The sequence below is a fragment of the Chaetomium strumarium genome (assembly GCF_033439665.1).
Source record: "Chaetomium strumarium strain CBS 333.67 chromosome Unknown B0T15scaffold_2, whole genome shotgun sequence".
Classification (NCBI taxonomy): Eukaryota; Fungi; Ascomycota; class Sordariomycetes; order Sordariales; family Chaetomiaceae; genus Chaetomium; species Chaetomium strumarium.
In genome coordinates this window covers 1454335-1482315 of record NW_026944430.1, presented here as the reverse complement: position 1 = coordinate 1482315, position 27981 = coordinate 1454335, and the positions used below count along the sequence as shown (strand labels likewise).

General features: G+C 56.6%; 11 protein-coding genes across 11 annotated transcripts; 6 read left to right on the top strand and 5 right to left on the bottom strand.

Annotated features, from left to right (window-relative positions):
• Positions 1-48: 48 nt before the first annotated feature.
• On the bottom strand, positions 49-2773 carry B0T15DRAFT_508649 (asparaginase-domain-containing protein; the record flags this gene model as incomplete). Its single annotated transcript, XM_062867738.1, has 5 exons — positions 49-233; positions 559-596; positions 867-1398; positions 1489-2526; positions 2584-2773. 5 exons carry the CDS (start codon positions 2771-2773, stop codon positions 49-51), a joined length of 1983 nt encoding a protein of 660 aa, XP_062723930.1.
• A 1569-nt stretch (positions 2774-4342) lies between these two features.
• B0T15DRAFT_490745 (nucleosome assembly protein) lies at positions 4343-5490 on the top strand (the record flags this gene model as incomplete). The annotated part of the gene is made up of 3 exons (XM_062866711.1): positions 4343-4430; positions 4500-5288; positions 5348-5490. 3 exons carry the CDS (start codon positions 4343-4345, stop codon positions 5488-5490), a joined length of 1020 nt encoding a protein of 339 aa, XP_062723929.1.
• A 927-nt stretch (positions 5491-6417) lies between these two features.
• B0T15DRAFT_99215 (glycoside hydrolase family 76 protein) lies at positions 6418-8157 on the top strand. Its single transcript, XM_062871523.1, has 2 exons — positions 6418-6682; positions 6745-8157. The coding sequence occupies exons 1-2, from the start codon at positions 6601-6603 to the stop codon at positions 8028-8030; spliced, it is 1368 nt and encodes a 455-aa protein (XP_062723928.1). The 5' UTR covers positions 6418-6600; the 3' UTR covers positions 8031-8157.
• Positions 8158-8802: 645 nt separating this feature from the next.
• On the top strand, positions 8803-10907 carry B0T15DRAFT_99147 (Dak1 domain-containing protein). The gene is made up of 2 exons (XM_062871522.1): positions 8803-10330; positions 10391-10907. Exons 1-2 carry the CDS (start codon positions 9037-9039, stop codon positions 10888-10890), a joined length of 1794 nt encoding a protein of 597 aa, XP_062723927.1. The 5' UTR covers positions 8803-9036; the 3' UTR covers positions 10891-10907.
• Positions 10908-11449: 542 nt separating this feature from the next.
• B0T15DRAFT_523652 (ClpP/crotonase-like domain-containing protein) lies at positions 11450-13433 on the top strand. Its single transcript, XM_062868709.1, has 2 exons — positions 11450-11736; positions 11799-13433. The coding sequence occupies exons 1-2, from the start codon at positions 11596-11598 to the stop codon at positions 13191-13193; spliced, it is 1536 nt and encodes a 511-aa protein (XP_062723926.1). The 5' UTR covers positions 11450-11595; the 3' UTR covers positions 13194-13433.
• An 18-nt stretch (positions 13434-13451) lies between these two features.
• On the bottom strand, positions 13452-16712 carry B0T15DRAFT_410422 (uncharacterized protein). The gene is made up of 2 exons (XM_062865376.1): positions 15938-16712; positions 13452-15884 (listed from the first exon to the last, which is right to left on the bottom strand). Exons 1-2 carry the CDS (start codon positions 16512-16514, stop codon positions 13696-13698), a joined length of 2766 nt encoding a protein of 921 aa, XP_062723925.1. The 5' UTR covers positions 16515-16712; the 3' UTR covers positions 13452-13695.
• Positions 16713-18574: 1862 nt separating this feature from the next.
• On the top strand, positions 18575-20657 carry B0T15DRAFT_523642 (uncharacterized protein). Its single transcript, XM_062868708.1, has 2 exons — positions 18575-19539; positions 19908-20657. The coding sequence occupies exons 1-2, from the start codon at positions 18813-18815 to the stop codon at positions 20186-20188; spliced, it is 1008 nt and encodes a 335-aa protein (XP_062723924.1). The 5' UTR covers positions 18575-18812; the 3' UTR covers positions 20189-20657.
• Positions 20658-20992: 335 nt separating this feature from the next.
• B0T15DRAFT_523638 (uncharacterized protein) lies at positions 20993-22023 on the bottom strand. Its single transcript, XM_062868707.1, has 2 exons — positions 21459-22023; positions 20993-21399 (listed from the first exon to the last, which is right to left on the bottom strand). Exons 1-2 carry the CDS (start codon positions 21732-21734, stop codon positions 21268-21270), a joined length of 408 nt encoding a protein of 135 aa, XP_062723923.1. The 5' UTR covers positions 21735-22023; the 3' UTR covers positions 20993-21267.
• Positions 22024-23134: 1111 nt separating this feature from the next.
• Positions 23135-23517, bottom strand: B0T15DRAFT_490738 (uncharacterized protein; the record flags this gene model as incomplete). The annotated part of the gene is made up of 2 exons (XM_062866710.1): positions 23135-23322; positions 23385-23517. 2 exons carry the CDS (start codon positions 23515-23517, stop codon positions 23135-23137), a joined length of 321 nt encoding a protein of 106 aa, XP_062723922.1.
• A 426-nt stretch (positions 23518-23943) lies between these two features.
• B0T15DRAFT_99012 (CobW/HypB/UreG, nucleotide-binding domain-containing protein) lies at positions 23944-25838 on the top strand. The gene has a single exon (XM_062871521.1). It carries the CDS (start codon positions 24371-24373, stop codon positions 25592-25594), a length of 1224 nt encoding a protein of 407 aa, XP_062723921.1. The 5' UTR covers positions 23944-24370; the 3' UTR covers positions 25595-25838.
• On the bottom strand, positions 25839-27842 carry B0T15DRAFT_98998 (uncharacterized protein). The gene has a single exon (XM_062871519.1). It carries the CDS (start codon positions 27668-27670, stop codon positions 26084-26086), a length of 1587 nt encoding a protein of 528 aa, XP_062723920.1. The 5' UTR covers positions 27671-27842; the 3' UTR covers positions 25839-26083.
• Positions 27843-27981: the final 139 nt, after the last annotated feature.

The following is a 27981-nucleotide window of genomic DNA, read 5'->3' as shown; positions in this document are numbered from 1 at the left end:
TCAGGTACAGAGGTATGCATTGGAGGGTCCAAGTTCGCGGTTCCCTGCCTACGTCGATTCGGGTTCTTCAGTGAGCCTTTTCACGCTCCGTGGATGGAAGTCGCAGCCAATGAGGCTCGTGGCCACGATGGCAGACGGGTGTGGCTCCAAGAGGAAGGCGGCTTGCAGATGACACATTGGGGCGAGATTTAGCACTATGTACTTGAATCCTAGCACGGTTTGCGGCACAATAACTGGCACCGCTGTTAGAGCTTCAGTCCTAATAAACTCCCACCAACCCGGGGCCGATGATAGCCATCCACGAAACGCTCCCTGCACGATCTGCAGTTCTGCACCTTCCCCATACCTCTTAATGCAGGTCATCTGGGACGGCTCAGACGGGATGGCTAAGGTAAACCAGGCCTGCGAAGCCCTTCTGAAACCTGAGCCAGAGATGATAACTGATGTCACCACCAATCACACCAAAACCAATAGTTGCATCTCAACCAATTAGTCCAGGCGCACCCAGGCAGACACCGAACGGCTGAATCAGCTGGAATAAGATCCAGACATACTCACCCCTCAGAGTGGGCCTGCGCGGAATCGGACCTTCCGGGCTGAACAAACAAACAAAAGCCATAACAAGAACATGTGCCTTGAATGACACCCATCCTTAGGAATGCCTCCTAAGGATTTTCTCACGGGTAGTGGACCCGAAGCACCCTTTGCGTGCGCGAGAATTGACTCGACTCCTAAGGTAGGGTAGGTTAGGTATTCAGGCTCCGAGTCTCTGTAGCTGCCAACCACCACCCTTTTCCCGGCCGCATAGGTATCCTCCCCCAACCACATTGCCAACCCACAAAATCCCCGTAAATCAACCAACGAACCTCCCCTTATCCCCTGTCAATAACGACCGAGCCGGCTCGGCCTGCGCCAACCCCACCCCGTTCCCGTTCCCATCACTCCCCGCATCCCGCTCCGCAGCAGCCTCGTCCTTTTCCTCCTCCTCCTTCCCGTGTCCCTCACGGACGGGCCCTCCATTGGGCTGCGAGCGAGGGCCCCTCTCGGGAGAAACGGCCCTGCTCGCGCGCTGGCTGGGCACACGGCTGCCCTCGCCCTTGAGCTCGTTGTCCAACCACAGGTGGGCGCCGGCCTCCTTCAGCAGGCGCACGCACTCGGCGTTGCCCATCTTCTCGGCGAGGTAGAGCGGGGTGTTGTTGGCGCGGTTGCGGGCGTGGACGCTCGCGCCGCGCATGAGCAGCTCGCGCAGCACCTGCGGCTCCGGCCCCACGGCGGCCAGGTGCAGCACCGTGTTGCCCGCGTAGTCGGCCCGCTTGAGCAGCTGGTGGCTGAACTCGTCCCCCTCTAGGATCTCGCGCACCGTGCGCAGCTCGCCGTTGCGGATCGCGTAGCCTAGCGCTGTGAAGGCCGTTTCTATGCGCGGCACAACAGACAGAGAGAGTCAGTGAGCTGTAGACCATGAGGGTGTTCCGGAGGGAAGCAACGTACCGGCTACAGTGAGTCTGCCCACGGCAGAGTCGATGCTACCGGCGGGGTGAGAGAAGGACGGCGTGGTCGTTTCCGTCATCTCTCCGCGCAAGGAATGCGCCATCTCGGCCGCGATGTCCTTGTACTCCAGCCCAGGCAGCGCCAGAAGGTAGGACAGCTTTGTGAGCGCCGCTTCCGTGGTCAGGTCGAAGCCAAACACAACGCCTGCTCTTCCGAGCGCCGTCCCCGGAGCATATAGTGGCGAGACGAACCCGTTTGTGCACTGGCTGACGTTGACGATCACGATCCCGCGCTGCACCGCCTCCCGGATCACCTTGGTCAGGCTCCCGTCCACACCGCCCGGCGCATTGCCCATGCCAAACGTCTCGAGGATCAGACCGCGCAGATTGGGGACCCTAAGCACCGAATCTACCATCTCCGGCTTGATCCCCGGGAAGATGCGCAGGCAGGCCACGTGCGCCGTGTCGAGGTACTTGGTCACCTGGAACTCGGCAATGCGCGTCGGCCGGCGGACGAGGGTCCAGTTGACATCTACCCCGAGCGAGGTCACCTTAGCCAGGGGCTCGCAGTTCGGGCTGTCGAATGCCTCGAACGAGGAGGCCGAGACCTTGGTCGTCCTGTTGCCGCGGAAAAGGGTGTGGTGAAAGAACAGGCAGACCTCGGGGATGACAAAGGTGCCTGCGATGATGAGCGAGCCCAGCAAATTGTCCACCGCATCGGACTGTAGGGCGAAGATAGAAGCTTGCGAGCCGGTTAGGATAACCGGCTTGCCGAGGTCCGACATCATGAAGGAGAGCGCCGAGGCCGTGTAGGCAAGCGAGTCGGTGCCGTGAAGAACGACGAAACCGTCAAAGTAGTGGTAGTTCTCCTTGATGGTCATTGCAATCTCGGTCCAGCCCATGGAGGAGATGGAGCTGGAATCGAGCAGAGGGTGGAACTCGAGAATGCCATAGCGGATGTGCCGCGAATAAGTGGTCGGGGGAGTCCGCAGGCTGTCGAGCGTCAACTTGACGCCGTTCTTGTAGGCGTGGATTTTGACTAGATCCGGTCAGCAGAGGCAGAGGACCAAATATGTTGTGTTGTGTATGTACTCACCAGGAGGAGTCGAGCCGTCATTGAACGATGGCCGCGGTGCCATAGCGTTCTCGAGGAAGCCTGTCATGGGGACCAGCCCATCTGCAGAAGGCTGCATACAGATGGTCCCTCCCGTCATGATAATGAGCACCCTTGACTCTGGGTAGTGAGACTGGGTGGGCTTCCCGTCTATGAAAGCACTGCCCCCCATCTTGTCGGACCCGGAGAGATCGATGAGTTCCAGTAGGATCGTGATCACTGACTTATCAAGCACCCGAAAACCTCTTGTTTCCTACCTGACACTGTTGTTACTGAAGTTGCGTCTGATGAACTACTACTTAATCGTGATATAAGAAAAAAGTAGGTAGGCAAAGGAGTGGGTCGGTCGAGTTAGGATGGATGCTTTGTCAAGTGGGATCGATCGATCATAAATCGATCCAGGAAACAGTTGCCTCCCCAACTCTGAAATTGGTGAACTTCTTCGCCTCTCGAGTTCAGAAAAAAAAAAACTCCAGAATCGGCAATGCAACTTGCAGACCGACTATGGGACGAACACAAGCTACTGGAGAGTTTGCAGTCACGCGCTCGGGCAACTCCCGATCTGTTAGCTAAGAGATTCAACCAGGACAAGGATCCGGAGGCCGCTGGGAACCGCATGGAAGAATTCAGGCATGATGACGAGCACCGATCTCGGGCAATCTTAGGTACTCGTTCTCGGGGCCAGAAATGCAGTGATGCATTGTTGGTGGTAGGCTGGTAGCGGAACGAGATAAGGCATGACGCTCGGCAGTTTTCCGCAACCAGATGCTCGGTGAAGGCGATAATAAATCGTTGTGTGAACGGATTCCCGTTTCGATCCCCGGGGCGCCGATAGCGGACCGCACTGGTGTAAACCTAATAGTGGGCTTTGGGCGCTGACTGCTCGTCACTATCCCTAGGTCTGTAGGAATTGACATCGCGAAGCAAAGAAATGAAGTCCAGGAGACAGCCCTACGGCGCACAACGGCTGGTCTGATCTGACACCTTATATAGTTCCCCTGTTTGCCGTGGGGGTTCCTTCTCTGCACTTTCTTCCACGCTTCGAAGCACTCAGGCTTGGCGGTAATTACGGTGTATGGGTGTGCTTATACCACTGTACTACAGTCAAGAAGCACCAGCCCGGGAAGTACGCTCTGTCCACCAGTCGAGGATCTTGTGCTATCACCCCAACATGGGATTATTTAGGTAGACCTGGGATACTTGTAGCAGTGTAGAGCAAAGGCAATGGCGCGGAAGACTGCGGAAGTCTGAGCGTTACACATTCATAGTGTACAGTTCAACCCTTGAATGATTGTTAGCGCCTGACTTGAGCGACCAGGGGTCAGCCCTAGCATTTCAGCCCCTGTCGCTTGTTCCGCGCTAACAACCATTCAGGGGTTGAACTGTAAGTTTCCGCCCCCGAGGTGTTTTGATGAGTTCCCGGCTGCCCTCGGCCCGGGACTCGGCATGCCGACACTGCGGGACATTCGACTCCACTCTTTTGGTCTTGGCAGGGTCGCGGTTCCTCAACCGGGTCAACCCCACCATCGCGGATTTTGTATGTAGACGCTAGCATTCAAACAGGCAAAACCTAGCATGTGTTAGCCAGTGGACGGTAGACGTTCAGAGAAGAATTTTTTCTTCCATTCCAATCCTACCCTACTTTTCCCAGGTGAAAGTTGTCGAGCATCTGCAGAACCCTTAGATTTTCCTCTATCTCACACAAGCACACTTTCTCAAGCGAACACACAGATAAGACAAAATGGCAGCCACTCTCGAAGAAACGAATGTCAGCTACGAGGAGCTGGCCGATCTCGAGCATGAGTTTGACGAGGTCGAGACGGAGATCAGTGAGCTTTCGCACCAAAACCTCCAGCGGGATCTTGACCGCCAAATTGCTAACAACGTAACGTATCCAGTCCGTCAGCAGTACAGCCTCTCCAAGCCGCTCTACGCCAGGCGCGCCGAGCTGGTCAGCAAGATCCCCAACTTCTGGCCGCTCGTGCTCGAGCAGGCGCCCATGGACATCGACGAGTACATCCAGCCGTCGGACTCGGCGCTGCTCCTGTCTGCGCTCAAGTCGATCTCCGTGAGCCGCTTCGAGCTCGACGAGGACGAGAAGAAGGGCGACCCGCGCAGCGTCGCCATCCGGTTCGAGTTCGCCGAGAACGAGCACTTCGAGGACACCGTGCTGGAGAAGAAGTTCTGGTGGCGCATGGGCAAGGACGGGTTTGCCGGCCTTGTCAGCGAGCCCGTCGAGATCAAGTGGAAGAAGGGCAAGGACCTGACGGACGGGCTGCTGGGGCTTGTCAAGGCCGTCTTCGATGAGCAGCGGGCCAAGCCGAAGCAGGAGACCAAGGGCAAGAAGGAGAAGGTGGAGCTGACGGAGAAGCAGAAGGCGCTGAAGGAGAAGATTGACCAGACCGGCATGGGCGGTGTCAGCTTCTTCGCCTTCTTTGGCTACGTCGGGGAGTGGGTCTCTGCTGAGGAGAGCAGGCAAGCGCTCGAGGAGGAGAAGGAGGAGCGGAGGAAGAGGAAGGCTGGTGAGAAGGTGGAAAAGAAGCAGGATGAGGACGTTGAGATGGATGACGATGACGAACTCGACGACGACGACGAAGATGACGACGATCTGGAGATCTTCCCGGCTGGCGATGTGGTTGCCATGGCCATCGCAGATGATCTGTGGCCCGGTGCGCTCAAGTATTTCAGTAAGTGTAGCACCATCCCGCTGTAGCCATGTAAAGACAGCTGCTAACAGGGGTGACAGTCCAAGCTCAGGAGCAGGATTCAATGAGTGATCTTGAATTCGAGTCGGACGACGAGGATGAGGATGAGGATGATGACGAGGAGGGCAACGATGGAAGGCCGCACAAGAAGCAGAAGGGCTGCAAGGATGGCTGCAAGCATTGATCCAATGTTTCAACTTGCCGCATCATATCACGATCACATCACGACCTTGGTCTGCGATACCCCATAAGCTCACAATTTGGACACGCGAACTTGCCATGAAATAACGGATAGATAAAAGTACTTCCTTAGATTGCTTTGCGCTACGTTAAACACGAACGGCTACCACAATCCAATCCACATGCCTCCATGTGTTGCTGGAGCAGCGAGGCAGTGCAAATGTCGGCGGCTACATCACTTTCACTTTCAGGGGTTCTTAAAGTTGAGTGCCGACACTGCCGGGTATTTCACCTTTCTCACCTCGACTCACCACAACGAGAAGATACAGCAGCGCAGTGATTTATAGCGAAATCATTGTGCAGCCCTCACAAGTTTAACTTGGCAAACTTCTTATTCGACATGAAGGAACATTTTATGTCATCCGCAAGACGAAGTGGTCCAGCCCGCTCCAATTTATCATGCAGCGCTTTGTGGAACGCGAAGACTGGGTTCCACGCGGAATCTCGGACTCGAAATGTTTCAGCGTCCATGTTTCCCCAGTTCCCGACAGCGGTATACACGCTTCCCGGGACACGAAGAGATTATGGGCGACCGGTTCTTTGGAGATTCATGGGATGTTTCTTCTGTTTGTGTTCGACCCTGTTGGAGAAGGAAGTATCCGTCTCACCTTTTCAGTCCAAGCCCCTGGCTTCTACATGCCCACTCTTTTTTCTCCCTTCTACCATATTCTTTAGGCCGTTTTGTTGATCCAAAGTCTATGGTCAATCTTGATTGAACCCTTTTTCCAAAGGTTCCTCTCGTTCTTTGATGGCAAATCGTCACGCGCCCTGGTCGCGGTTCATCTCGTTACACTGAGGCTGTGTCCCTCCTTTACACGAAGCCGGGATCCCAATACCACATACACTGGATTTGACGTGTCTGTCACAATTCTGTAGCTCCAAAGTCCGAGTTTCTGGGGGCCGAGTGATCCGATTCTTTCATTTGGTGCTGGACACCAGCAGTACTATACGGATTTTGTTGCCCTGATGTTATAAGCATGGTGCAACTTCCTTCGTTGAATCTTCGAGCCTCCGTTTATCTCCACGCTCCTTTCGTTCGGACAGCATCAAGACTATGAGGTTTCTCCAGCTTGCGGCGTCTCTAAGTCTGCTGGTAAGATCGGGGCAGGCAATAGACTTAGTCATAGGGAATGATGGTCAGTTACATCCGCTTATCAAAGCTCGCGAACGAGCCCATGTAGACTGACATTACCTTCAGACTCGGTCAAGTCCGCCGCCAGCACAATAGCCTTTGGGCTCGCCAAGTATTATACGGGTAACAACACGGGCGATACGCCAGGGAATCTCCCCGACCCCTATTTCTGGTGGGAAGCCGGGGCCATGTTCGGCGCTCTGATCGACTACTGGGCACTGACCGGAGACGAATCCTACAATGCAATCACGAAGCAAGCCATCATCCACCAAGCCACCGAGAAGGGAGACTTCATGCCCCGCAACCAAACGCGCACGCTCGGCAACGATGACCAGGGCTTTTGGGGAATGGCAGCCATGTCTGCCGCCGAGAACAAGTTCCCGAACCCGCCAGACGATCAGCCGCAGTGGCTCGCCATGGCCCAGTCCCTGTTCAACCAGTACGTCTCCCGATGGGACGAGGCAAGCTGCAGCGGCGGCCTCCGGTGGCAGATCTTCACCTTCAACAACGGCTACAACTATAAGAACTCCATCTCCAACGGCTGCTTCTTCAACATCGCGGCGCGGCTGGCCCGCTACACGGGCAACGAGACGTACGCCACGTGGGCGAGCAAGATCTGGAACTGGCAGGAGGCCATCGGGCTGATCAGTGACGACCACCACGTGCACGACGGCGTGCACATCGACCTGGACGACAACACGTGCAAGACGGTCGACGTCAACGAGTGGAGCTACAACTCGGGCATCTTCCTGCACGGCGCGGCGGTCATGTACAACTTCACCAACGGGTCGTCGACGTGGAAGACGCGCGTCGACGAGATGCTCACGGCCGCCACGACCGTCTTCTTCAACGACACCATCATGTTCGAGCAGCTCTGCGAGCCGACGGGCTTCTGCAACAACGACCAGCGCTCCTTCAAGGGCTACCTCACCCGCTGGCTGGCCGCCACTTCGCAGATGGCGCCGCATACCTTCGACAAGATCCGCCCCTTGCTCGTCGCCGACGCCGCGGCCGCCGCCAAGGCCTGCACCGGCACCGCCGACCCGCCCGTGTTCAAGGGCCACCCGGGCACCGCGTGCGGCTTCCGCTGGACCACGGGCGGGTGGGACGGGAAGGCCGGCGTGGGCGAGCAGATGAATGCGCTGTCGGCCATCATGTACACGCTCGTGGACAAGGTGGCCCCCCCCGTGACGGCCGACACAGGCGGCACGTCCAAGGGCGACGTGGACGCCAAGTGGCATGAGGAGGAAGTTCCGCGAGAGATTACGCCCGGCGATCGGATCGCGGCAGGGTTTGCCACGACGGCGGTTGTCTTTGGCTTGGTGGCCGGCTGTGCGTTTGTTATGATCTGAGGGTTGTTGAGCCCGGCAATTCTTCTTTTTTGGGTATAGAATAAACACCGGTAAGGGTTGGATGGGCCCGGGGATATTTAAGGTGAATCATGATCAAGGCGTTAGGGGGCACGGCATTCCTAGGAAACGGCGCGGAGTCTTAGAGATACCTTAGGTAGGTATTGGAAAAGAAATTACAGCTTTGAGAGCTGTTTAGGTGATCAGTTTGAGATTCCGACTCACAGTGACCTCAGGACTCAGAGTCTCGGAGATCCATGGCCGAGAGGTTTTGGCCGGCCCGAGGGGATGTGCAATGCAGTGCCAAGAGCACATTGCATCCTTTCCTGCCTCTGACGTATGATGATACTAGTCCCACTGATGCAGTGTCGAAGGTATCCAAGTCCAGGGTCTTCTCTGGGAGCTCAAAGAACTACCTTATCAAGTGCCACCTGAGAGGAACCAAATCGGCTCAATCCCAACTGAACTAGTGGTTCCTTCCTTGGCCGCAGCCATGCTCGGTAGTCCCCGTATGAACGTCACCTGTTGCAGCGTAAAGTGACACGGCGGGAAATTCCACCCCGCATTCACCCCACCTCCACGCGAATGCCGCTTGGAATTCGGGCAAGCTCTCCCGGGAGGTGTATCATAACCGAACCTTCAAGACCGGAGTTATCCACTTCAACCCGTCCCGGTGGGAACGAGACGATGTTTATGTAGTTGCATTTGGCCCTGCCTGCTCCTCGTACGGACTTACGTAGCCTTCCTTCCAATTACACAAGGAGCTGAGAGCCGCCTTGGATTGTTATAGTCAAGGGTCCGTATCTCACTTCGGCCCCAGCACTGTTATACCTACCACGGTTGCCTGTTTGGAACTCTTCGCGCCCAATCTTGCACTCCCTAGAAGCAGACTTGATCGAACCTACAGTTTACGCCCCACTTACCTAAGTACCTACTTTACCCATTTAAATCCACGAACACCCCCAAGGCCACCATCACCCAGTTATTCAACAAAAGGGCAGCCATCACCATGTCCTCAAAACACTTCCTCCCGGACCCCACCCACCTGGTGACGTCCTCCCTCCGCTCCCTAACCTTGACCAACCCGGGCCTGGCCCTCGACACGCCCAACAAGATCATCTACCGCCGCCCGGGCTACGGCCCGTCCGCACAGCGCGTGCACATCATCTCGGGCGGCGGCTCCGGCCACGAGCCGTCCTTCGCGGGGATGGTCGGGCCGGGGCTGCTCAGCGCCGCCGTGGCGGGCACCATCTTCGCGAGCCCCAGCGCCGAGCAGGTGCGGGCGGCCATCATGGCACGGGTGGACCACCACGGCGACGGGGGCGGGGTGCTGGTGACGGTCATGAACTACACCGGGGACGTGCTCAACTTTGGCATGGGCGTGGAGAAGGCACGGGCGGCCGGGGTCGAGGTAGAGATGGTTGTCGTCGGGGACGATGTCGGCGTGGGGAGGGCCAAGGCCGGGAAGGTCGGGAGGAGGGGCATCGCCGGGACGGTGCTGGTGCACAAGATCAGCGGGGCGCTGGCCGCGCAGGGCAGGGGGCTGAAGGAGGTTGCCAAGGTGGCTCGGCTGGTGGTGGATAATCTGGTGAGTGTTGGCGCGAGTCTGGAGCATGTCCATGTGCCAGGGCGCGCGAAGCCGGATGTCAACTCGGCCGAGTATCTGAGGGACGGTGAGGTGGAGATTGGGATGGGAATTCACAACGAGCAGGGTTCGAGCAGGGAGGTTGTCGAGTTACCGGAACTGGTGAGGAAGATGCTGGCGCAGATGCTGGATCCGAACGATAAGGACAGGGCGTTCGTCAACGTCAACTCGAACGAGGTGGTGCTGCTGGTGAACAACCTGGGAGGGGTCAGCGTGCTGGAGATGGGCGGGATCGTGACCGAGGTGGTGACGCAGCTGGAGAAGAGCTACAGCATCCGGCCGGTGCGCATCCTCAGCGGGACGTTCATGACGAGCCTCAACGGACTGGGGTTCAGCATCACGCTCCTAAATGTCGTCAACACGGATATCGGCGGGCCCAGCATGATCGAGCTGCTCGACTACGCATGCGAAGCCACGGGCTGGTCGACCCCCATCTCCAAACTGACGTGGGAGGAGAAAAATGCGGCAACTCGAGAGCAGGATGCATCGATCGGCGGGAACACCAAGCCCAGCGGCCTGAAGATGGACGGCACTTCTGCCCAGCAGGCGCTTACCCGCGCTCTCGAGGCTGTTGTGGCCGCTGAACCGGAAGTGACGCGTTACGACACTGTTGTGGGAGACGGCGATTGCGGGATTGGGTTGAAGAGGGGCGCAGAAGGCAAGTGACGAAGTCTGACGATGATTCTGCTTCGGTTGTGCGTTTGCTAACAGATTGCAGCCGTCTTGAGCCACCTGCAGTCCCACCCACTGTCAGGAGACCCGGTTGTCGACCTGGCCAACATTGTCCCTGTCATCGAGATGGAGATGGACGGCACTTCCGGGGCGTTATATGCCATCTTCCTCAACGCACTTCTCGCCTCACTGCGATCCCAAGGACCCGGCGAAGCATCTCCGAAGGTCTGGGCATCGGCACTCCAGCAAGGCTGCGAGGCCCTGTCCAGATACACGCCGGCTCGCCCAGGCGATCGCACACTGGTGGATGCCTTGTATCCGTTCGTCGACGTCCTTGCGAAGACAGGGGACGTGAAGCAGGCGGCCGAGGCAGCTCAGCATGCCGCCGAAGGTACCAAGGGAATGAAGGCCAGCCTGGGCCGGACCGTGTACATCGGCGGGTCGGGCTTTGAAAAGGTGCCTGACCCCGGCGCATGGGGGCTTGCGAGCTTCTTCCTTGGTTTGGCGGGAACCAAGAAGGTTGACGAGGGTTGGGAGGAGCTTTGAAGAAAGGGGCCGTAAAAGGATGCAGACTCCAGTTTATGAAATCCTCGACGTAATATTGGTAGCCCCGTGTTTTCTTCCCGACCCGATTCTATCGTGACGGCCGTCATACCTTCGCCTTGGTATGCCATCTTTTTTTCGATTCCCTTTCCCCACCTGTCCTGCTGCCTGTCTGCTTGACCGCTCTGCTATCATTAGATTCGATGTTGTGACATGGCATCAACTCCTCGACTATATTCTTTCCCGGTGATAGATTTAACGGTGTTACACTGGGTTGTTCATCCACACATTGAATCAATGCTGCTTGTGGGTTGCATGACACGTCGATGAGGCAGGGTTGCAAGGTTGCAGGTGTTTGAGTAACCCGTACCGAACTTGAAATGTGTGTAAGTACAGATGTAACTATTCCGTACAGTACCTTACATACACTTGCAGCTACACAGCCGACAACAGCTGCCGGACGGCCGCTGTAACCGACATCCCTGCTGCCCTGGAGCGCTGGTCCGGCATTCTTGGCCCGGCGCCGATAGTGGAGCTTATCCGCGCGGTCACCTTCGGCCCAGAAAAGCTGCAATCGCCAATCACAGACACGGCGACGGGACCAAGAAAAAGACGGCGGCCGCGGCAAGTTGTCTCTGGGCCTCGGTGCGCACTCCTTGGTCGATGGTCCACTGCATGAGGGGAATATCGCCAACCCGTCTTTTTTAGATGTTCGTCCAGACGATCGCAAGCCGAGCGGTGCCGGCAGCACCATTAACTGCCTGCCGCGCCTGCCAAAGGACGAGGACTGCCTTCACGATGCCTCTCAGAGCCAAGCTGCAGCCGCTGCAGCCGCAGTCGCAACGAATGGTACGATTGTCTACGACTCGTGTCTGACAGCTGCCCAGCTGCTGACCTCATCAAACCACCAGTTTGGGACAAATATGCCGTCAGCAGAAGAAATCCACGAGCTCTTCAAGCCCCGCGACGGCGACGAACCTGAGGATGTCCTCTTCAACAGTCTCTACGGCCTCCGGTCAATCGAGCTCAACAGGCCAAACAAGCACAACGCGCTCAATGGCTCCATGATCCGCAAGATCGTGCCGCGCCTGGTCGAATGGTCCAAATCCGACATGGCCAACGTGGTCGTCATGAAGGGTGCGGGGGAGAAGGCTTTCTGTGCCGGCGGCGACGTCGCCCAGCTGGCGATCTGGAACAAGTCCGGCCCCGAGGGTCACAAAAAGTCCTTGGAGTACTTCGCCCAGGAATACCAGCTGGACCACCTGATTGCGACCTACAACAAGCCGTACATTGCGTTTATGGACGGCATCACCATGGGCGGCGGTGTTGGCCTGAGCATCCACGCCCCCTTCCGGATCGCGACCGAGCGGACGCTCTTCGCCATGCCCGAAACAACAATTGGCTTCTTCCCCGACGTCGGCGCCTCCTTCTTCCTTCCCCGGATGCCCGGCTTTGTCGGGACCTACCTCGCCCTTACTAGCTCACGGTTAGCAAGCGCCAATGTCTTCTACGCCGGCGTAGCCACGCACTACCTGCATTCTACATCGCTCCCCCAGCTCGAGTCCCGCCTTGCCGAACTCCGCTTCCGCGACTACGACGACATGGAGACCCGCCTGAAGACCATCAACGACACCATCGAGGAATATGTCACGGGTCTGCCGCACGACGAGCCGATGATGTTGGCCGGCGAGCTGCGCAAGGCCATCGACCGCTGCTTCTGCCACGACAGCGTCGACGAGATCCTGCGCGCGCTTGAGGCCGAGCAGGGTTCCACGCGCAGGTGGGCGCAGGAGACGCTGGCCGCGCTGCACAAGCGGTCGCCCACCGCCGTGCACGTCACGCTGCGCCAGATGCGCATCGGCGCCAAGTGGAACATCCACGACACGTTCGTGCGCGAGCATGCCATGGCCTCCAAGTTCATGGCCTCGCACGACTTCACCGAGGGCGTCACGGCCCTGCTGATCGACAAGCGCCCGGCCAACTGGCGGCCCGCGTCCCTCGAGGACATCAAACCCGAGGACAGCGACAAGCTGACCGACCAGTTCTTCCTCTTGCCCAAGAACAAGCCCGCGCTGAAGCTGTTGACCAGGGCGAACTACGACGAGTACCCGTACGCCGAATTCGGCGTGCCGACGGAGGTGCAGGTCGAGAAGAAGGTCATGCTGGGGACCAAGACGCGGAGTCAGATTATAGAGGAGTTTCTGAAAGAACGGAATCAGAAGCAGGGCGTGAAGGAAGTTGTCGAGGAGATCCTGGCGCGCAAGATAACGGGCGGGCCAAAGGACCGGGCCAAGTGGGTATATTAGATGCGTCCAAGTGTATGATAAGCCGTGTATGGAGCCACCCCTTGCTGAATAGAGCCGTATCACGGGTTGGGTATGTGCACATGTATATGCAGGGCTCGCTGTGAGCGCTAGTTGAGCGAAGCCCTTGAACTGCTGCGTCTGCGTCCCAACCTCATACGAGTATTTCGAGTTCAATCCTCGCATTCTCAAGGTCTACAGGGCACTCGCAAGATTCTCGGGCAGCACATACCGCAACTGCACTTCGTCTCCTGTAAAGTGCACACCTGTGGTTTGTGTATTGAGACAGGACGTTGTAAGACAGAGCCCCTTAAGAGAAGCGCGTGGTAACAGCCCTTCCACTTATTTCGTAACAATAGCCTTCTGTTCTAGACCACGACTCCGGGTAGTAATATTATCAATACGTACATACACGGTCATTCAACAAGCGTCCAAGCTAGACGCCTTCCCACAGCTTTTCTAAACCGTCATCAAGACCGCATCACAACGCCCTTTTTATCTAATCCTAGACCCCCAAGCTCTTCACACAACCCCAGAGCACCACCGGCACCACCACATTATCATTACCGCCCGTCAGCACCGCCTCCGTCAGCGACGCCAGCGAAGCACAGACCGCCGACTTGGGCGCCTCCTCCCACAGCCACGGCCACAGACTGGCCAGGTCCAACACACTCATCAGAGCATCCATCCCGGACGCAGAAGGAGCAAACCCTTGACTCCCGGTCGGCGTCATCGTCGTCGTAACCTCCCACCCACCCAGCCTCAACCACACGGCAGCGCTCATCAGGCCCGCAAAAACGGCCACGGCGAACGCCAGACTCCCCTCGATGCTCTTCCCGCCGCCCCAGATCCACTTCCGATGTCCCCACCTCCGGCCGACCAGCGACGCGGCCGCGTCCCCGAGTCCGACACACACCACGCCCGAGACCATGCTCACCTCCCGCGTCGGGACGTCCCAGCCCTTCAGCGGCCCGCTGCCGTCGCGAGGCAACGAGGCCAGACCCAGCCAGAGCGGTATGGCGCAGCCAATGAGCAAGAAGATGTGCGAAATTACGACGGGGCCCCGCAGATCCCTGCCGTCGACGTAAGGCGTGAGGAAGCGCGCGATGGGTTTGGACAGCGGCGGTAGTTGGCTGGCGCGGAGTAGGTCTAGTAGTAGGAAGATGGCCAGCATGAGGGCGAGGGCGAGGGCGACATAGCAAGGGTCGACGTAGATGGTGGGTAGGAACATGGCGACCATCATGAAGTGGAACACCTTCCGGCGGGTGTCGACCTCGTAGACGGGCGAGAGGCGGAAGACGATGGCCAGCCCCGTGACAATGATGCCGAGCCAGTAGGCCGAGAGAAACAGCCGCGTGTTGGACAGGCCGAGGGAGGCGAGGCGCGTGTGCTGCACCCACCCGCTGCCGCACCCGTCACCGAGGGGGCAGGGTTCAGACCCTCCGGGACGCGGCGGGAGGCAGATCCATCGCTCGAGGTTGGCTTTGACGACTTGGAATCGGAACTGTGGGATGTCGCCGAAGAGATAGCCAAGGGCCCAGCCGACTGGTTCGTGGTCGAAGAGCGCATAGTGTTGAACGTAGACTCTGACACCCACCAAGATGATTAGGAGGATGCACACGTAGACGTAGCAGGCGTAGAGCCACTTGTGGATGGCCGCTTGGGTCTGGGTGAGCGAAAAGAAAGCGCGAACGCTGGAGGAGGTGGCGCGCTTGCGGCGGCCGGACGGGGTGGTAGACTTGGCACGACCGGCCAGCTTGCTGGGAGCAGGCAGGGTGTGCCTACGGGGGGTGCCCTGCTGTGGTGGCTCCCAGGAAGACTGGAGGGTGACCGCTTTCTCGAGTGCCGTGGGTGCGTCTTCGGTATCGCTCATGGCGTCTGCTTGCACGGCCTTCAGTGGTGGTGTACACGCAGAGACACCGAGACACGTATCGGCAGAGTGGTCCGAGTCGGAAAGAGTGCCACCGTAGCCTATCCCTAAGCCGGAGCGCCGCGAAAAAAGCGAGGAGATCCCCCGTAAAAGCGGGAATCCAGACTCACTCCTCGCTGAAGGAGTGGCGCGCCTAAATCGCCATTTCGGTACGCGAGCTAGGGCGATGCCTCGTTGTATCACTTGGCCACAAAATACAGTGACACCGAGGCCACCTCCCCACAGGACCGCCTTCAAGATAACGGCTTGGGGAGAGCGGGCCAGGAGTAGAAGGCTGATGAGCCCTACTGAAAGCAGCTGAAGTTCCGAAACCAGAAGGCTCGTTGTTGTGAGGTAGTGAAGAACCAGGCAGAGCGTTTGATGTAACGGATAGAGCAAGACTAGGACCTCGCCCGTAACTTCGTCCTCTCGGAAGGGATGTGTGGTGGATGGAAACCCGTCCCATGCAAAGGGTATGCATGACAGCAGCCAATGTGTGCAGCTCACGTACTCCCAGTAACGGGCACCAGGAACTAGTTGTCTTGGTAGGGCGCATATGCTGAGAACGAGACTGGGCAGCACTCCACCCTGGACATGCCGGGAAACCAAGAGGGACACGAAGACCGGTATTAGAGGAGGGTAGAGGAGCGGCGCCGGATCAAACGCGGCTGGGATCCGGATCGGTATGGGCTTAGAAGGCTTTCCCTGGCGATATGCCCAAGCAGCCAATCTCAAAGGGTATGCCGCGATCAGGCAGAAGAAGGTCGTGCTCACGGCCAACAGCGCTACGGCAACCAGGTTAGCCTGGGGTTGCATGGATTAGCCAAGAGGAGCTTACCTTTTTTATAAATGTGCAGATACGGCCGCACATCGGGCTTCGAAGCAACCATTGCCACCTGCCATACGAGGAGAAGCACTTCCACTACTCTTCTGAGAACCTCCCTGCGGCGGCGCGCCCCCTCCGCTGCGCCCCTCTTGTCACGCCCGTATCGGCCATGGCCGGGAGTTAGATATGGCGTTTTCCGACCCTCCTCTTCCAAAACACCTGGTGAGAGCGCCGGCGTTGATGTTCCGGACAGCGGTTCGTTCCTCCCCCTCAGCCCTTTGTGCAGCCTGGCTTTCGGCGCAGGAAGACCCTTGAGGAAGTGCTCATCGTCGGCGTCGGTGCCGCTCTCGCTGGTGGGAAGCGGGGACTCTCTCGCGAACGAGGGAAGCGAGTGGGTTGATGATGCGACGCTTGAGTACGGCCTATTACGAGGCAGACGGCCGGAGGGTTCGAGAAGTTCGGAGTGTAGGCGGTGGTAAGGATGCGGCGAGCGAGACAGTTTCCTCAAGCTGTCGTGGTCCTCTTCATGGCTGGCGGGGCCAATCGTCACTGTGGGCGGTGGTGGTTGGAGATGCTCAGGCATGGCCATCGAGGGGCTCTAGCGGCTGAACGGTGTTATGGCGCGACATGTGCCAGGTGTGTTCTCACTCGTTTGGAACAACCTATCTGAAGGCCGCCAAACTTGCAACCCGGTATGCAGGCGCAAGATCCGGCATGCTGGTGAATGTTGCGTTCCATTCCACAGTCACATGCAATTCGTGCCTCGACATTCGACAACTGTGTACCTGGTCTTCTGACGGCTCTGCTGATTTGTCCACTACCTCGACCCACCTACTAACGCGACCCACTTTACCGAGCTTCTCGAATCGAAGCTCAAGGTCGAGGTTGTCTGTTCATAGATACACCTCCGAGTCACAGACACGTGTAGTACGGAGTTAGTAGGTAGTTATTCTTATGTTATGTAGTCAGCGGAAAGTCCCTTCGGACCTCATCCCCTCAGCCTATACTAAGATGGGCGAACGTTATCGAGGTCCCTAGGACGTCCAGCCCATACAGAGGACAAGTCATTCCTAATCCATATCCAGAGGCCCAAAATTGACGAAGCGCCGAAGATCAAGGCGGAAGATGTCGTCGTATCCTGGGTTTATTGGGGACCAGCTGCTCAGGAAGTATGTGTGGCTGGAATGCGTCAGTTTCGCACCAGATCTGATTGCCGGCCTTATTATCGACTAGCAAATGTTGTCCAGTTGGCGCTCCATTCGTCTGGCCTGCTAAGCTCTTTGGCGAGTGAGCTACCGTATTGAGCGTTTTCACTTTTCGGGGATGATGTAGGGGGCTGTGATCGTGCTGATATCGTGCTGATAGAACTCGATTTACATCTCCTGAGCATTGTCAGACTCTGTACGGAGTACAGACAGTCGTCCGGACCTACATTTGAGAATAACGAGAGTGGCCTTTGCCCTGCAAGTCGAGGTCTCAGGCAGGCAAGGGTTCACTCACTCAGGTCACGGTGCCGACGTGCTTCAGAGCCCGTCAACTCGGATGCCTTCAATCCACACGACTGCAGCTTGACGTTTCGGCAGTTTCGTGTTGAAGTCTTACATTGTTGACGCCCCAGCAACGGGTTTCGGCACAAGCTCCGCGCGAAGTCGCCGAAGTATGGAATCGATGACGTCGGTAATACGAGGGCATCCACTGCTGGCCCCGGTAGAAGCAAATCATGGATTCATAGGCAATTTCAAGGAATCGGATGCTGGCCGAGCCGGAGATTCGAAAAACCGGCATTGTACAGCCGAGAAAGGCAAAGGGGGCCCCTTTCAAACTTAGTAGCAAGCCGCGATCCGATGAACACCACCACCGTTACAGAGACGTTGGATAGGTCTCGACCCGTGCGCATTTGGGTTTCTTTACCAGTCACGGTGTTTGGACTCTGACACAAATCGATTCGGCGGGGTCTCTTAGAAACTGGGCCCCACAGGCGCCGTGAGCACGGGCCGCCCAATGGCGAAACAAAAAAAAGCGAAGAGCTGGCGGCTGTGCAAAACCGGGGTTCCAATGGCTGGAAGCGCCGTGCCGGACTCCATAACGTTACGTGACACCTCCAACACGAAGTGGAAGACGGCCTCCTCCATACGAACATGATTGTGCAAAAGATGAGACCGCGCGGATCGGAGTCGTTGTCCGAGCCAGTGTTCGCAGAGCCGCGCCTCCAAACATAGCAGCCGAGCTCTCTGCCAGTGGGCTGCTAGCGTGCTAGCGTCGCTCGATATTCCCTTGGCAGCAATCAAGACCATATCAGGACCCCTGTCTCTGCAGCGTCATCTAGGCTGAGCGGGCTGAGACGATCTGCAGGTGCCCCTCCGGCGTTAGGACATGGGCGTCAATGGAGGCGCTACACTAGCGCACCGTAAGCTTGGGAGCTTATATTCCGATGGTTGTCCCGCCGAGAGCTGAAACGCTTCCATTGATATAATACCTAATCTTCGTAGTGCCAAGTGTGAGAATTTTTTGTGTGTAGCTACACACATATAGGAGGAACCGTGGTGACTGTGAGCTTCTTCCGGGAGGTGGAACAAAACAACGTGGTTAAGATAAGCCACATTGGGACGGTCGGAACGGCAACGGTGTCTGGTACTGGTAAGACTCCGGCTCAACTTTCTCTGCGTTTCCCAGTTTCCGCTTGAGACAATGGACCAGTCTGGTACTCCCACGTCCGGTTCATGGCCGGTATCCTGTTTTTGGATTTCCGAAGTTCTTAATAGTGTTTTGTTAAGCTAACCATGACGCAGGTTGACCATTCAACTGCTCGGATCTACTAGCTGCATGTCTGTTGCAAACTAGGCTAGGCATCGTGCTTCTTTCTCACATTTAGTCTTGCCCTCCCGCCATGGATCTCCTCACAGGCGGCAAGTCGCCGTCCGCCGAGCCCCTTCTTCCCGTCGACGCCCACGAGAAGACCGCTTTCGAACTCCAGCCAACACCCGACAACAGGCATCGTCGAGCTCCGATCAGCAAGATGGCGTATGCCAGGCGGACGATCTTGGCCTTGTTGGTGTGTGCGCTGTTGCTCCTAGGGGTCGTCTCAGCTAGCTCTCCGTGCCACGGAGGGCAAACCGACCAGCAGGCGGCGGCCGAAACCCCGGAGTCATCTTCGTTCTCGGCCCTGCTGAAGTCCGCATCACCGGCCTCTCTCCATGATCTCCTCCATCGGTACATGCCTGAGCGGTTCCAGGACGGCGTGTGGGTGTCCGAGCACGAAGCAATCGAGGCTGTTCATCAGTCGAACGCGGCTCTTGCGACTTCCATCGTGCAGATAGCGAAGCGCCAAGACGACAACAATTCGACCGTGGAGAGCGCCAGCGCCTCGCCAACCTCGGCGGAGAGCTCCTCCGCCCCAGTTGACAGCACGTCATCGGCGTCTGAGAGCCCTGCAAGCAGCAGTTCTGTCCCTTCCCAAACGAGTACCAGCAGCGTGCCGCCCGCCACAACCACCACTCCCAGCAATACTCCTTCAACATCCACTCCATCATCGACCCCATCGTCCACTCCGTCATCCACTCCATCATCTACTCCGTCATCTGCTCCGACGTCCACTCCTCCCTCGTCGCTGTCTGGTACGTCCTCGACTCTAAGTACTCTTACTTCCCCGACGTCCTCCCCAAGCTCCTCCCCAAGCTCCTCCGCGAGCTCCTCCCCCACTTCATCTCCTTCCTCGCTGTCCGGTACGTCCTCAAATCCAACCACTACCTCCCCGACTTCTTCCCGGACTTCCCCAACTTCTTCTTCTTCCATGTCGGCGACGCCGTCCTCCGTTCCCCAAACGCTGCCGTCCTCCTCGATTGTTGGAGGTATGTGGGCCTTGCGTTGGTTTTCAGTTTTACCCTTTATCTGCCCTTTGTCAGACCTCCAAACGACCGTCTTTCGCCTGGTTCCACTATCATCGACATCGAAGAGGCTTGGAGTCCATGCTAACGAGCCGCAGAGACGACTTTGACAACCACGACTGTCCCCCCGGCATCGTCGACCACCACACCTCCCCGTACCTCCAAGGAGGTTATCCAGACCTTGACGAGCACAGCCCCGAACGGAGACGTTGTCACCGTCTTCTCGACGACCTGGGTGCCAGGTGACGCCGCCGCGACAGAAGCACCCACCTCAACAGGCCGCTCGGCGAGCCTCCAAAACTCCGCCGTTCGCAGCCACGACAGCGGCGTCGCCTTGATGGCCGCCATGGGCCTGGCCCTGTTGTTGCCCGTGGTGTAGGGAGGATCACGAGGATAGGGGAAGAGAGAGAGAACGTCGAAGAGAAGGAGGGATCCAACTTCGACGGGGGGACCAATTTCGCTCATTTTCATCATTGGGTATTTTAATCCGGGAATTGTCTGCATTGCGCGGGGTTCGGGCACTTTTCATCATCATCATCATCATCATCATCCATCGTCTGGCGTCATCCATTCATTCATCCAGCGGAGTCATTTCAAGGGCGCATGCATACCATGGTACCTGCCACGCGGAGTACGGCACACAACTCGTACAAACGTCTATCGGGATCCGGACAATGATACGATATTACACATTCATTTAATGGTGAAGAAAAGAAGGACAAGACTGGGAATAGACACACACGGGCGGCCGAGGGAAGACAAATGTACATAGACGGAAGCGGATTAATGGGAAATAGACTTAATGGCTGCAAACCGCTTGCTTAATTCTGCACTCTCGCCATCGTTCGAGCTAGCTGAGCTAAAAGATGCCTCTGCATGATGAATTGCACAACACCATGACGACCCTGAAGTCGAGGAAGACCGGCAGGCGCGTTTAGACAGGGACCAGTGGAATACCTTAGCGTGAATTAGGCATTTTCCTTCAAGATATTCGCGCAAGTTCTAAGAACTGGGGAGATAGCCCCTACCATACTTGCTGGACGGTGGCTTGTATGGTCCTGACAGGCTACCGCCTCCATCTCGTCCGTGCCACTGATTCTTCGCGAACTGAGAACCGAGCATTGGATGTGGATGTCAAGAGGGGAAATCAAGCAAATGGCAGGACGATTGAAGAGGCATGGGGGAGGTGGTGAAAATGCTTGATACAGAGCTTTATTCTATCCATAAGTTGTACCAACGAGACTGCTTCTATCCTTTACAGGTCGCTTTTCCATCGGATATTGATCGAGCGAGATCAGTACCACAACTCAATTGACGCCCGAACTCCAAAACTCAATTCAAAATCCCATCCATCCCGGTTCACCTCTTGCGCCGACGTCTCCGCAAAATCGCTTGTCGAGTAAAACCAATATCAAAACCGCCAACACCGAAGCCTCCTCCTCCATGATGTTCCGGTCTCTATCCAGGCCCGATCTTGGGCATGTCGTTATGGTCTGTCATCCGTGACAGCCTCGCATTGAACTCGGCAATCCGCTCCTTGTGTGTTTTTAGGAGGTCGGGACGCTTGCCAGACTCGATGTCCTTTTGGAGCTATTTTGGTGTTAGCCAGGATATGAGGGAGGAGGGCTTAAGGGGAAGGGATGGCCTACTTTGCGTCGCTTGTGTTCGAGAAAGGCGATTTCGGCTTTTGTCTTGCCTGCATAGGGGTCGACTTCTTCTTTATCGTCTTTCTGCGGCTCGGGGCTGTCGCTGCGGCTCCTCTTCTTTGATAGCTTAGAATCTGGAGCACCTTCTTCCTTTTTCTCGGTGACCTCGTCCGTTTTTGCGACGACCTCGGATTTCTTCTGCTTCTTCTTTTTCTTGCAGGCAGCTGGTGGGTCGCCTTTGAATCGGAATGGCGTGATCTTGCGATCGTCGGGCGCCATTGTGAGAGTCGATTATGTGTTTTAAGACGTTGGTGATTGGACGTGGCTTGGTAACAGAGGCTTGGAGTTGTTTGTTCAGTAACGAATGTGAGAATTCGGGAAGAAGTAAGTAGCGACTTTAACGAGAGTGTAGGTGAACAATGGATGGTAAGGTCGAGAAAGATGGTTGCGGTTGAGGTGCGGGAGTGGATGGTTATATTGGGCACGTTGGTTTGCACCAGTGGCCATCACCACCTCGTCAGGTGGTAGGGGAAGATCACATGGGCAGCTCACGTGTGCAGTTGCTTTGTGAATGACTTCGGTAGCATTCAGGTTGTGAAGTGGTTGATTGGCTGTATCAACCGCTCGACTCGTCCTGCAGTACACTTAACCCCAACCCTCATTATCATGCGCGTTCTCGGACTGTCTCTGTCAGCTTTTTGGCTGCAGCAGGCTTCTAGTGGCCGATGCAGGAGATCAAATACACCTCAATTGTCGAAATTGCCGCTGTTGCGCACCATCCATCTTCCCGAGTTTGTAGGGTACACTACTACACCTAAGGTTACGGAGCTCACTGATGATGAGGCTCTTCACCAGCCGCATGAATCCAATGTGGACATTGGCAGCTTTTGCCAATCAAAATGCAGGAAAGCATTGCCCCACTTCAGCCTGCTGCCCCGCTTCGGCTGCAGTACAATTACTTCGCCGCGAACCGAAAATTTTAACTTTTCCTTTTCTCTTCTCCAGATCAAAAAGTATTCACGAAGATGCCACGACCTTCACTAGTATCCAACGGTGCTTAGGTTGCCAGATCTCATTGAGATCTCCTTCGGAGAGCAAACTCCTTGATAGGAAGTTTCTCACCCTAAATCCATGTGGGTGGGAGATGCTGAATGATTGGAGACATTCTTTGCGGATTGCCCATGTGACATGTGGGTGATGCGTACCGGAATGGATGGGGGTCGATGCTTCGTGGACCTGCTGCTACTGCTTCATTCGTTGCACGCTATCATTGTGGTCACATGGGGGTTTCTCTGCTGCTTGCGACGTCAGCTGCTGGTGTCGCTCATCCAGAGCGAGCCTGGATGCATACGCAGTGGCTTCCACAGTCGGGTTCTGAAGTTTGTTCGGCTGCAATATGTGCGGTCTGCAGATGTGTCATTGGGAGTCGCTGCTTCCTCGAGTCTGAGAGACAAGTGACTGTGGTCGCCACGAGTTCCAATGTTGCTCAAACTCATGACAGGAAGGCAGGTTTCGTTTGCATCTCGGACAAGTTGGCATGACAGGCAAGACCTCGCTCGGCTCTTCCTCGATTACGTTGTGGTCGTCCAAGGGCATTCACATGTTCTAGATCAGGCAACTGTATTGCACTTCCTCAAGGCCGTCAAGTCCACTTAGGTTCGCATTGAATCTAGACTCAATTACATATCCTGAGGCTCCTCCGGCTCAGCGACCTTCCTGCTAAGATGCTGGTCTCTGATAAACTCTTCAATCTGGGTATCGTGCTTGGTCCGTTCTGGAGGCGCTGAAGGCGTGCTCTCAGTAGGCGTTTGCTCCTGCTCCGGCTCCTTCCCTAGCATCTTCCCAACGACCGAAACATACTGAGACACTGCCAGTCATCTTCCGGTTAGTGTCATTCTGCGGAGTTGGAATGCCATTCTGAGCACGCACCCTTGTCTATGATTCCACTGCCCTCGCCCTCGTTCGCCGGGTTCTTTGCACCTGATGCAGCCTCATCAAGCTTAGCTTTGTAGTCAGGGGCGCCAGGCTGGTTGGCAGTGCTGTTCTCAGTTGTGTGGATCATGTTCAGAACTCATAAACCGGGCCAGACTATGATAAGGCCTTTGATATGGGGGCATGGAGACTCGCAAGACGGTGTCTGGTGTTTGTCTGCCGTTGTAACGATTGCTTGTTTACATAGACGCTGAGCTGAGAATGGTGTGACGTCAGCAGGGTTTGGGCCAACGTGTAACCTTTGAACTCGAATTGGATGACTAGAGCATCGTTTGACCACTGCAATTCCTTCATCAATACCGTACCTGGGACCTGTGAAGTATCACCATGTCGTACTAGGTCCTACTTCCCGGCGCTGGCTGTGTTTCTTTCTGTATGAGATGGCAATTGATAGCTTCGAAGCGTCCGTCAAAACAGGGGCTGAGGACACAGCTGCTGAACATAGCAAGGTGCTTTACTGTAAACTGCCAAATCTCATAAGGCAACTTGATGATGTCTGCCCCAGCCTCTATAACGACTCCAGCCAGTAGGGCTACTGTTTAAAAACAGTTGTCTCTACACGCCTCCTAGCTTTCCCCGTTGAACACGGCCACTCCGGGATTTCATTCCGGTATCGATAACCGTTTACAATTCATCGCCCCTGCCAAGACCCTGCCCCTCCAACATCGCGGCGTGGGGTGATCCGTAGACCACTTCCTTTGCCAGTAAATACATTATACCTCAACTTACCGTCCTTCATTAGGCACATTTGTCATCTTTACTCAGAGCAGGCTCTACTTCGCAGGACTCCGTGAGCCCCACGCCAAACACACAAGATAACGTGGAACCCCTTAGCTGTCGCGCCCTTAACCCTACAGCGCAACAAAACCCGCTGTAGCCCGGCTGACACACCACGGGAGAGAGTCACACACCACAGGCACACCATGACCCAAACCAACGATGATGAACCCCCCACGTCCAACAACAACAACTACAACAACAACAACAAGAGAAAACCCATCCCTATCACCATCATAACGGGCTTCCTCGGCGCGGGCAAGACGACGCTGATCCTGAAGCTCATCCCGCAGCTGCGCGGGCTCAACCCGTCGTACAAGCTCGCGCTGCTCAAGAACGAGTTCGGCGACGTGGCCGTCGACTCGCAGCTCGCGTCGTCGTCGGCCATCGCGGGCGTCACGGAGCTGCTCAACGGCTGCATCTGCTGCAACCTGGTCGGGCAGCTGGGCCCCGCGCTGGCCGAGCTGCGCCGCACGACCGTGTGCCCGGACCGCGTGATCGTCGAGACGAGCGGGAGCGCCTTCCCCGCCACGCTCGCGCTCGAGGTCAACAGGCTGGCGAGGGAGACCGGCGGAGAGTATGTCCTCGATGGCGTCGTCAGTGTGATCGATGTGGAGAACTGGGCCGGGTATGAGGATACCAGCTACACGGCCAAGGTGCAGGCCAAGTATACGGATCTGGTGGTGTTCAATAAGTGGGAAGGGTGTGGGGAGCGGCGGTTTGATGAGGTGCTGGACCGGCTGGGGGATATGGAGGTCGATGTTGCGTGGGTGAAGAGTGATAAGGGGTGGGTGGATATGAACGTGGTGTTTGGGGTGGATGGCGGGTTGGCGAGGGGGTTGGTGGAGGAGGAGGGCGATCTCAATCCTGCTGCTGCTGCTTCTGCTGCCGCCAATGGGGAATGCAAACAGGGGGATGGCTGCGGGCACGGGCTGGGAGAGGCGCATCAACACCACCAGTCCGAGGTCGAGGTGCTGTCGGTCGAGTTGAAGGGAGAGGAGGAGGGTGCGGCGGTCGATGCCGACAAGCTGCTGGGCTTCTTGAAGAGCGCGCCCAAGGACGAGGTGTATCGCATCAAGGCCGTGCTGACGGCTTCTGGGACGGTCCGGAACTCAGACGAAGACGTGCCGCTGCCGTCACCGGCACATCCGAGGAACAGGTATATTCTGAACTGGGCCTTTGGGCGGTGGACATTCACGCACGTGGGGGACGGCATTGCGGAGCACGACTCGACTACCAATGCGACGCTGAGGATGACCATGATCTTGGCGAGGTATGAGAGCACGAAGTGGAAGAAGAAGCTGGAGGCTGGCGGGTTGCTAGAGCTAGAGGGCACCAAGGGGCTATTGACGGTTAAGAAGGTCAATTAGACCATGTACGAGATGATAGAGAACTGGATGTGGCTTGGGAATAGAGGTAGACTTTTGCATATATAGATCACCGACACAATACTACAGTAGTACATAATCGCACTAATCATCAAGTCGGTGCCGATGAGGTCCCCGCCTCTCCGTATTCGGCAGAGTCAGCGGCATGAGAGTGGTATACGAGCTGCGGAGTGGGCAAGCTAGTGCTGACCGCGGTTCGGTCGGCATAGCGCGTGTGTCAAGGGACCTTTAAAAAGGGCACGCAGAGACCAACGTCAAAGGCGATGTCTAGTAACATACCCACTACTGCATGCTTAACCCAACATGAATATCGCTTTAAACTACTGCTCATCAACTAATAATGCAAACCCGAAACAATCGGGTATCATCCTCCTCCTCCTGTTCTTCGCTCCCGTATCCCGTCCCGTCCCTCCACTTCTCTACCCTGACCTTAAAAAACCCCTTCTGCCCTCTACTAGCAGGCACACATACTCAAACCCACCCCTTCCTCCGGCCCCGCTCCACGACAGCATCGTCGTACTGCTCAATAATCTCCAGGAACAAATCCGCGTCATAATCATCACCCTTGTCCTGCCGCACCGCCTCCCTCTCAGACCTCGCCCGTTCTCCTGTCGACGGGTTCTTCTTCCGCGCCAGCAGGAAATCTGTGTTGTTGTCGTCGTCATCATCATCACCCACCTTGAGGAGAAATGGCCTTTGTCCTGGTTCGGGTCCGGCTGGTCTCCTTAACCCCTGATTATTATTACTAGTAGTAGTACGACCTTCCCGAAATCTGGAAGTGGGAATGTGGAGGCGTGGTGAGCGGCTTTCTCTGGACAGGGGAGACGAGGATAATGAGGACGCCGGAGTAGTAGTAGAAGTAGTATTAGTAGTGGTGGTGGTAGTGGCGGTGGTGGCTTTCATTTGGGAAGCGATATGCTGTTGCTGTTGGTAGAGTTGTTGATGGCGCTGCGAGATGGATGCTGAGATGGGTGTGGCCGGTGCCGGCCTTCTCTGGGAACGGGACGGTGGAGGAGGCGGAGTAGGCGGTGCCGGCAGGGGCTTCTCACTGTATTTCTCCCTTTCAGGCGTAGGCGGTTGCTGCATTCGCCTTGGATCGTAGATGATGCCCAGGGGCGACGGCCAGACTGTGCGGGCTGTGTGGGAAGGTGACGGGGTTTTGTGTCTTGGCTGCTGGGCCAGGAGGCGTCTCTGAGACAACGGGGGTGGTGGACGGGTAGGTTGCGGGAAACCAACGGGCCTTTGGCCGGCTGTAGGTGTGGGTGCCTCGACTGTGAGGCTGGGGATGGCTTCGCGCCGGGTCATTCCCCGATGCGTCGACGCCTCGGTGCGCTCATTTCCTCGACCAGTACCAAGAAACGCCCGCTGCGCAAGTCTCGGCGGCGCCCTCTTCGCCTCTTTCCTACCTCCAGTAGTGTATCGTATCTCACTCAAGCTAAGAGCTGGACTTGGACTTCGCTGTTGGGTTGCCGGCGGCGGAGACGTCGCCGTGCCGGTAGACCACGGGGCCGAAATGGCTGCAGGTACGGAAGAGGCACAGTGTTTGTCGGTCGCAAGGAGTTGCCGTCTGTTTTTGTGCTGCGGCAGCCCTGCTTGCCGGCCATGACCTCTATGTCGCAACTCTCTACCGTACACCGAGCCTGTGGCATGATAATGCCCGTCGCTATCATCACTCTCAGTGCTAACGTACGAGTCATCCGGGCCGGCCGAGCTTGCCAGGGTTGGAACCTGCTTCAGATACCCTGCTTGTGGTCTCCGTTCTTCCTCTTGTCTCCCTCGATAGTGTCTTAGAGAACGGTGGCCTGGCATATCCGTGGTACCGTACTGGCTGCGTCCCTGAGCCACGGCACGCCGCCACCTGGCAATATCGTCACCACACTCTTCCTCAGTGGGAGCCTCGACCGGCGTCACCAGGCGAGCAGGCCGGTCCGGCGTGTGGATGATCTCAAACTCTCTCTCGTCTTTCCGTTCGCTCTTGGGCTTGATGCGGCCGAGATCGCGAAGCCTATGGCTAAGACTGGCCGTTGAGTTATTCGGGCTCGTAGGGTATACCACCATTGCAAAAATATAATCCGTACTTCGAGGAAGGATAACAGTTGGGCTCTTGGCCTCGTAAAGTCTTGCATTGTTGAAACAGGAGCTAACCCGCAACTACGTGGAAATGCTTGCGCGTACTTAATATGAATAAAGGAGAGGTATAAAACAAGCTTGTTCTTTGTTACTTGAGCCGTCGTGTCATCGGGATGAGTCTTGCAATGATCGTTATACAAGAAGCGGTTTTGATCATGGACAGTAGACATCGGTCTTTGTCCCCTGAGCGCCTCGAGTGTGATACCCAAACAATGACATGTCGCCACCTGGCCGATGCC

Bases quoted from the DNA above. Each gene is read 5' to 3' on its own strand.
- B0T15DRAFT_523638 (XM_062868707.1), bottom strand. From the start codon at position 21,734: ATGGCGCCCGACGATCGCAAGATCACGCCATTCCGATTCAAAGGCGAC. The intron at 21,400-21,458 runs GTAGGCCATCCC...ACACCAAAATAG, and splicing joins TCGAACACAAGCGACGCAAA to CTCCAAAAGGACATCGAGTC.
- B0T15DRAFT_99215 (XM_062871523.1), top strand. From the start codon at position 6,601: ATGAGGTTTCTCCAGCTTGCGGCGTCTCTAAGTCTGCTGGTAAGATCG. The intron at 6,683-6,744 runs GTCAGTTACATC...CATTACCTTCAG, and splicing joins CTTAGTCATAGGGAATGATG to ACTCGGTCAAGTCCGCCGCC.
- B0T15DRAFT_99012 (XM_062871521.1), top strand. From the start codon at position 24,371: ATGACCCAAACCAACGATGATGAACCCCCCACGTCCAACAACAACAAC.
- B0T15DRAFT_523652 (XM_062868709.1), top strand. From the start codon at position 11,596: ATGTTCGTCCAGACGATCGCAAGCCGAGCGGTGCCGGCAGCACCATTA. The intron at 11,737-11,798 runs GTACGATTGTCT...TCAAACCACCAG, and splicing joins AGCCGCAGTCGCAACGAATG to TTTGGGACAAATATGCCGTC.
- B0T15DRAFT_410422 (XM_062865376.1), bottom strand. From the start codon at position 16,514: ATGGCCATGCCTGAGCATCTCCAACCACCACCGCCCACAGTGACGATT. The intron at 15,885-15,937 runs GTAAGCTCCTCT...TGGTTGCCGTAG, and splicing joins TCTGCACATTTATAAAAAAG to CGCTGTTGGCCGTGAGCACG.
- B0T15DRAFT_98998 (XM_062871519.1), bottom strand. From the start codon at position 27,670: ATGGTGGTATACCCTACGAGCCCGAATAACTCAACGGCCAGTCTTAGC.
- B0T15DRAFT_523642 (XM_062868708.1), top strand. From the start codon at position 18,813: ATGGATCTCCTCACAGGCGGCAAGTCGCCGTCCGCCGAGCCCCTTCTT. The intron at 19,540-19,907 runs GTACGTCCTCGA...AACGAGCCGCAG, and splicing joins TCCTCCCTCGTCGCTGTCTG to AGACGACTTTGACAACCACG.
- B0T15DRAFT_99147 (XM_062871522.1), top strand. From the start codon at position 9,037: ATGTCCTCAAAACACTTCCTCCCGGACCCCACCCACCTGGTGACGTCC. The intron at 10,331-10,390 runs GCAAGTGACGAA...AACAGATTGCAG, and splicing joins GTTGAAGAGGGGCGCAGAAG to CCGTCTTGAGCCACCTGCAG.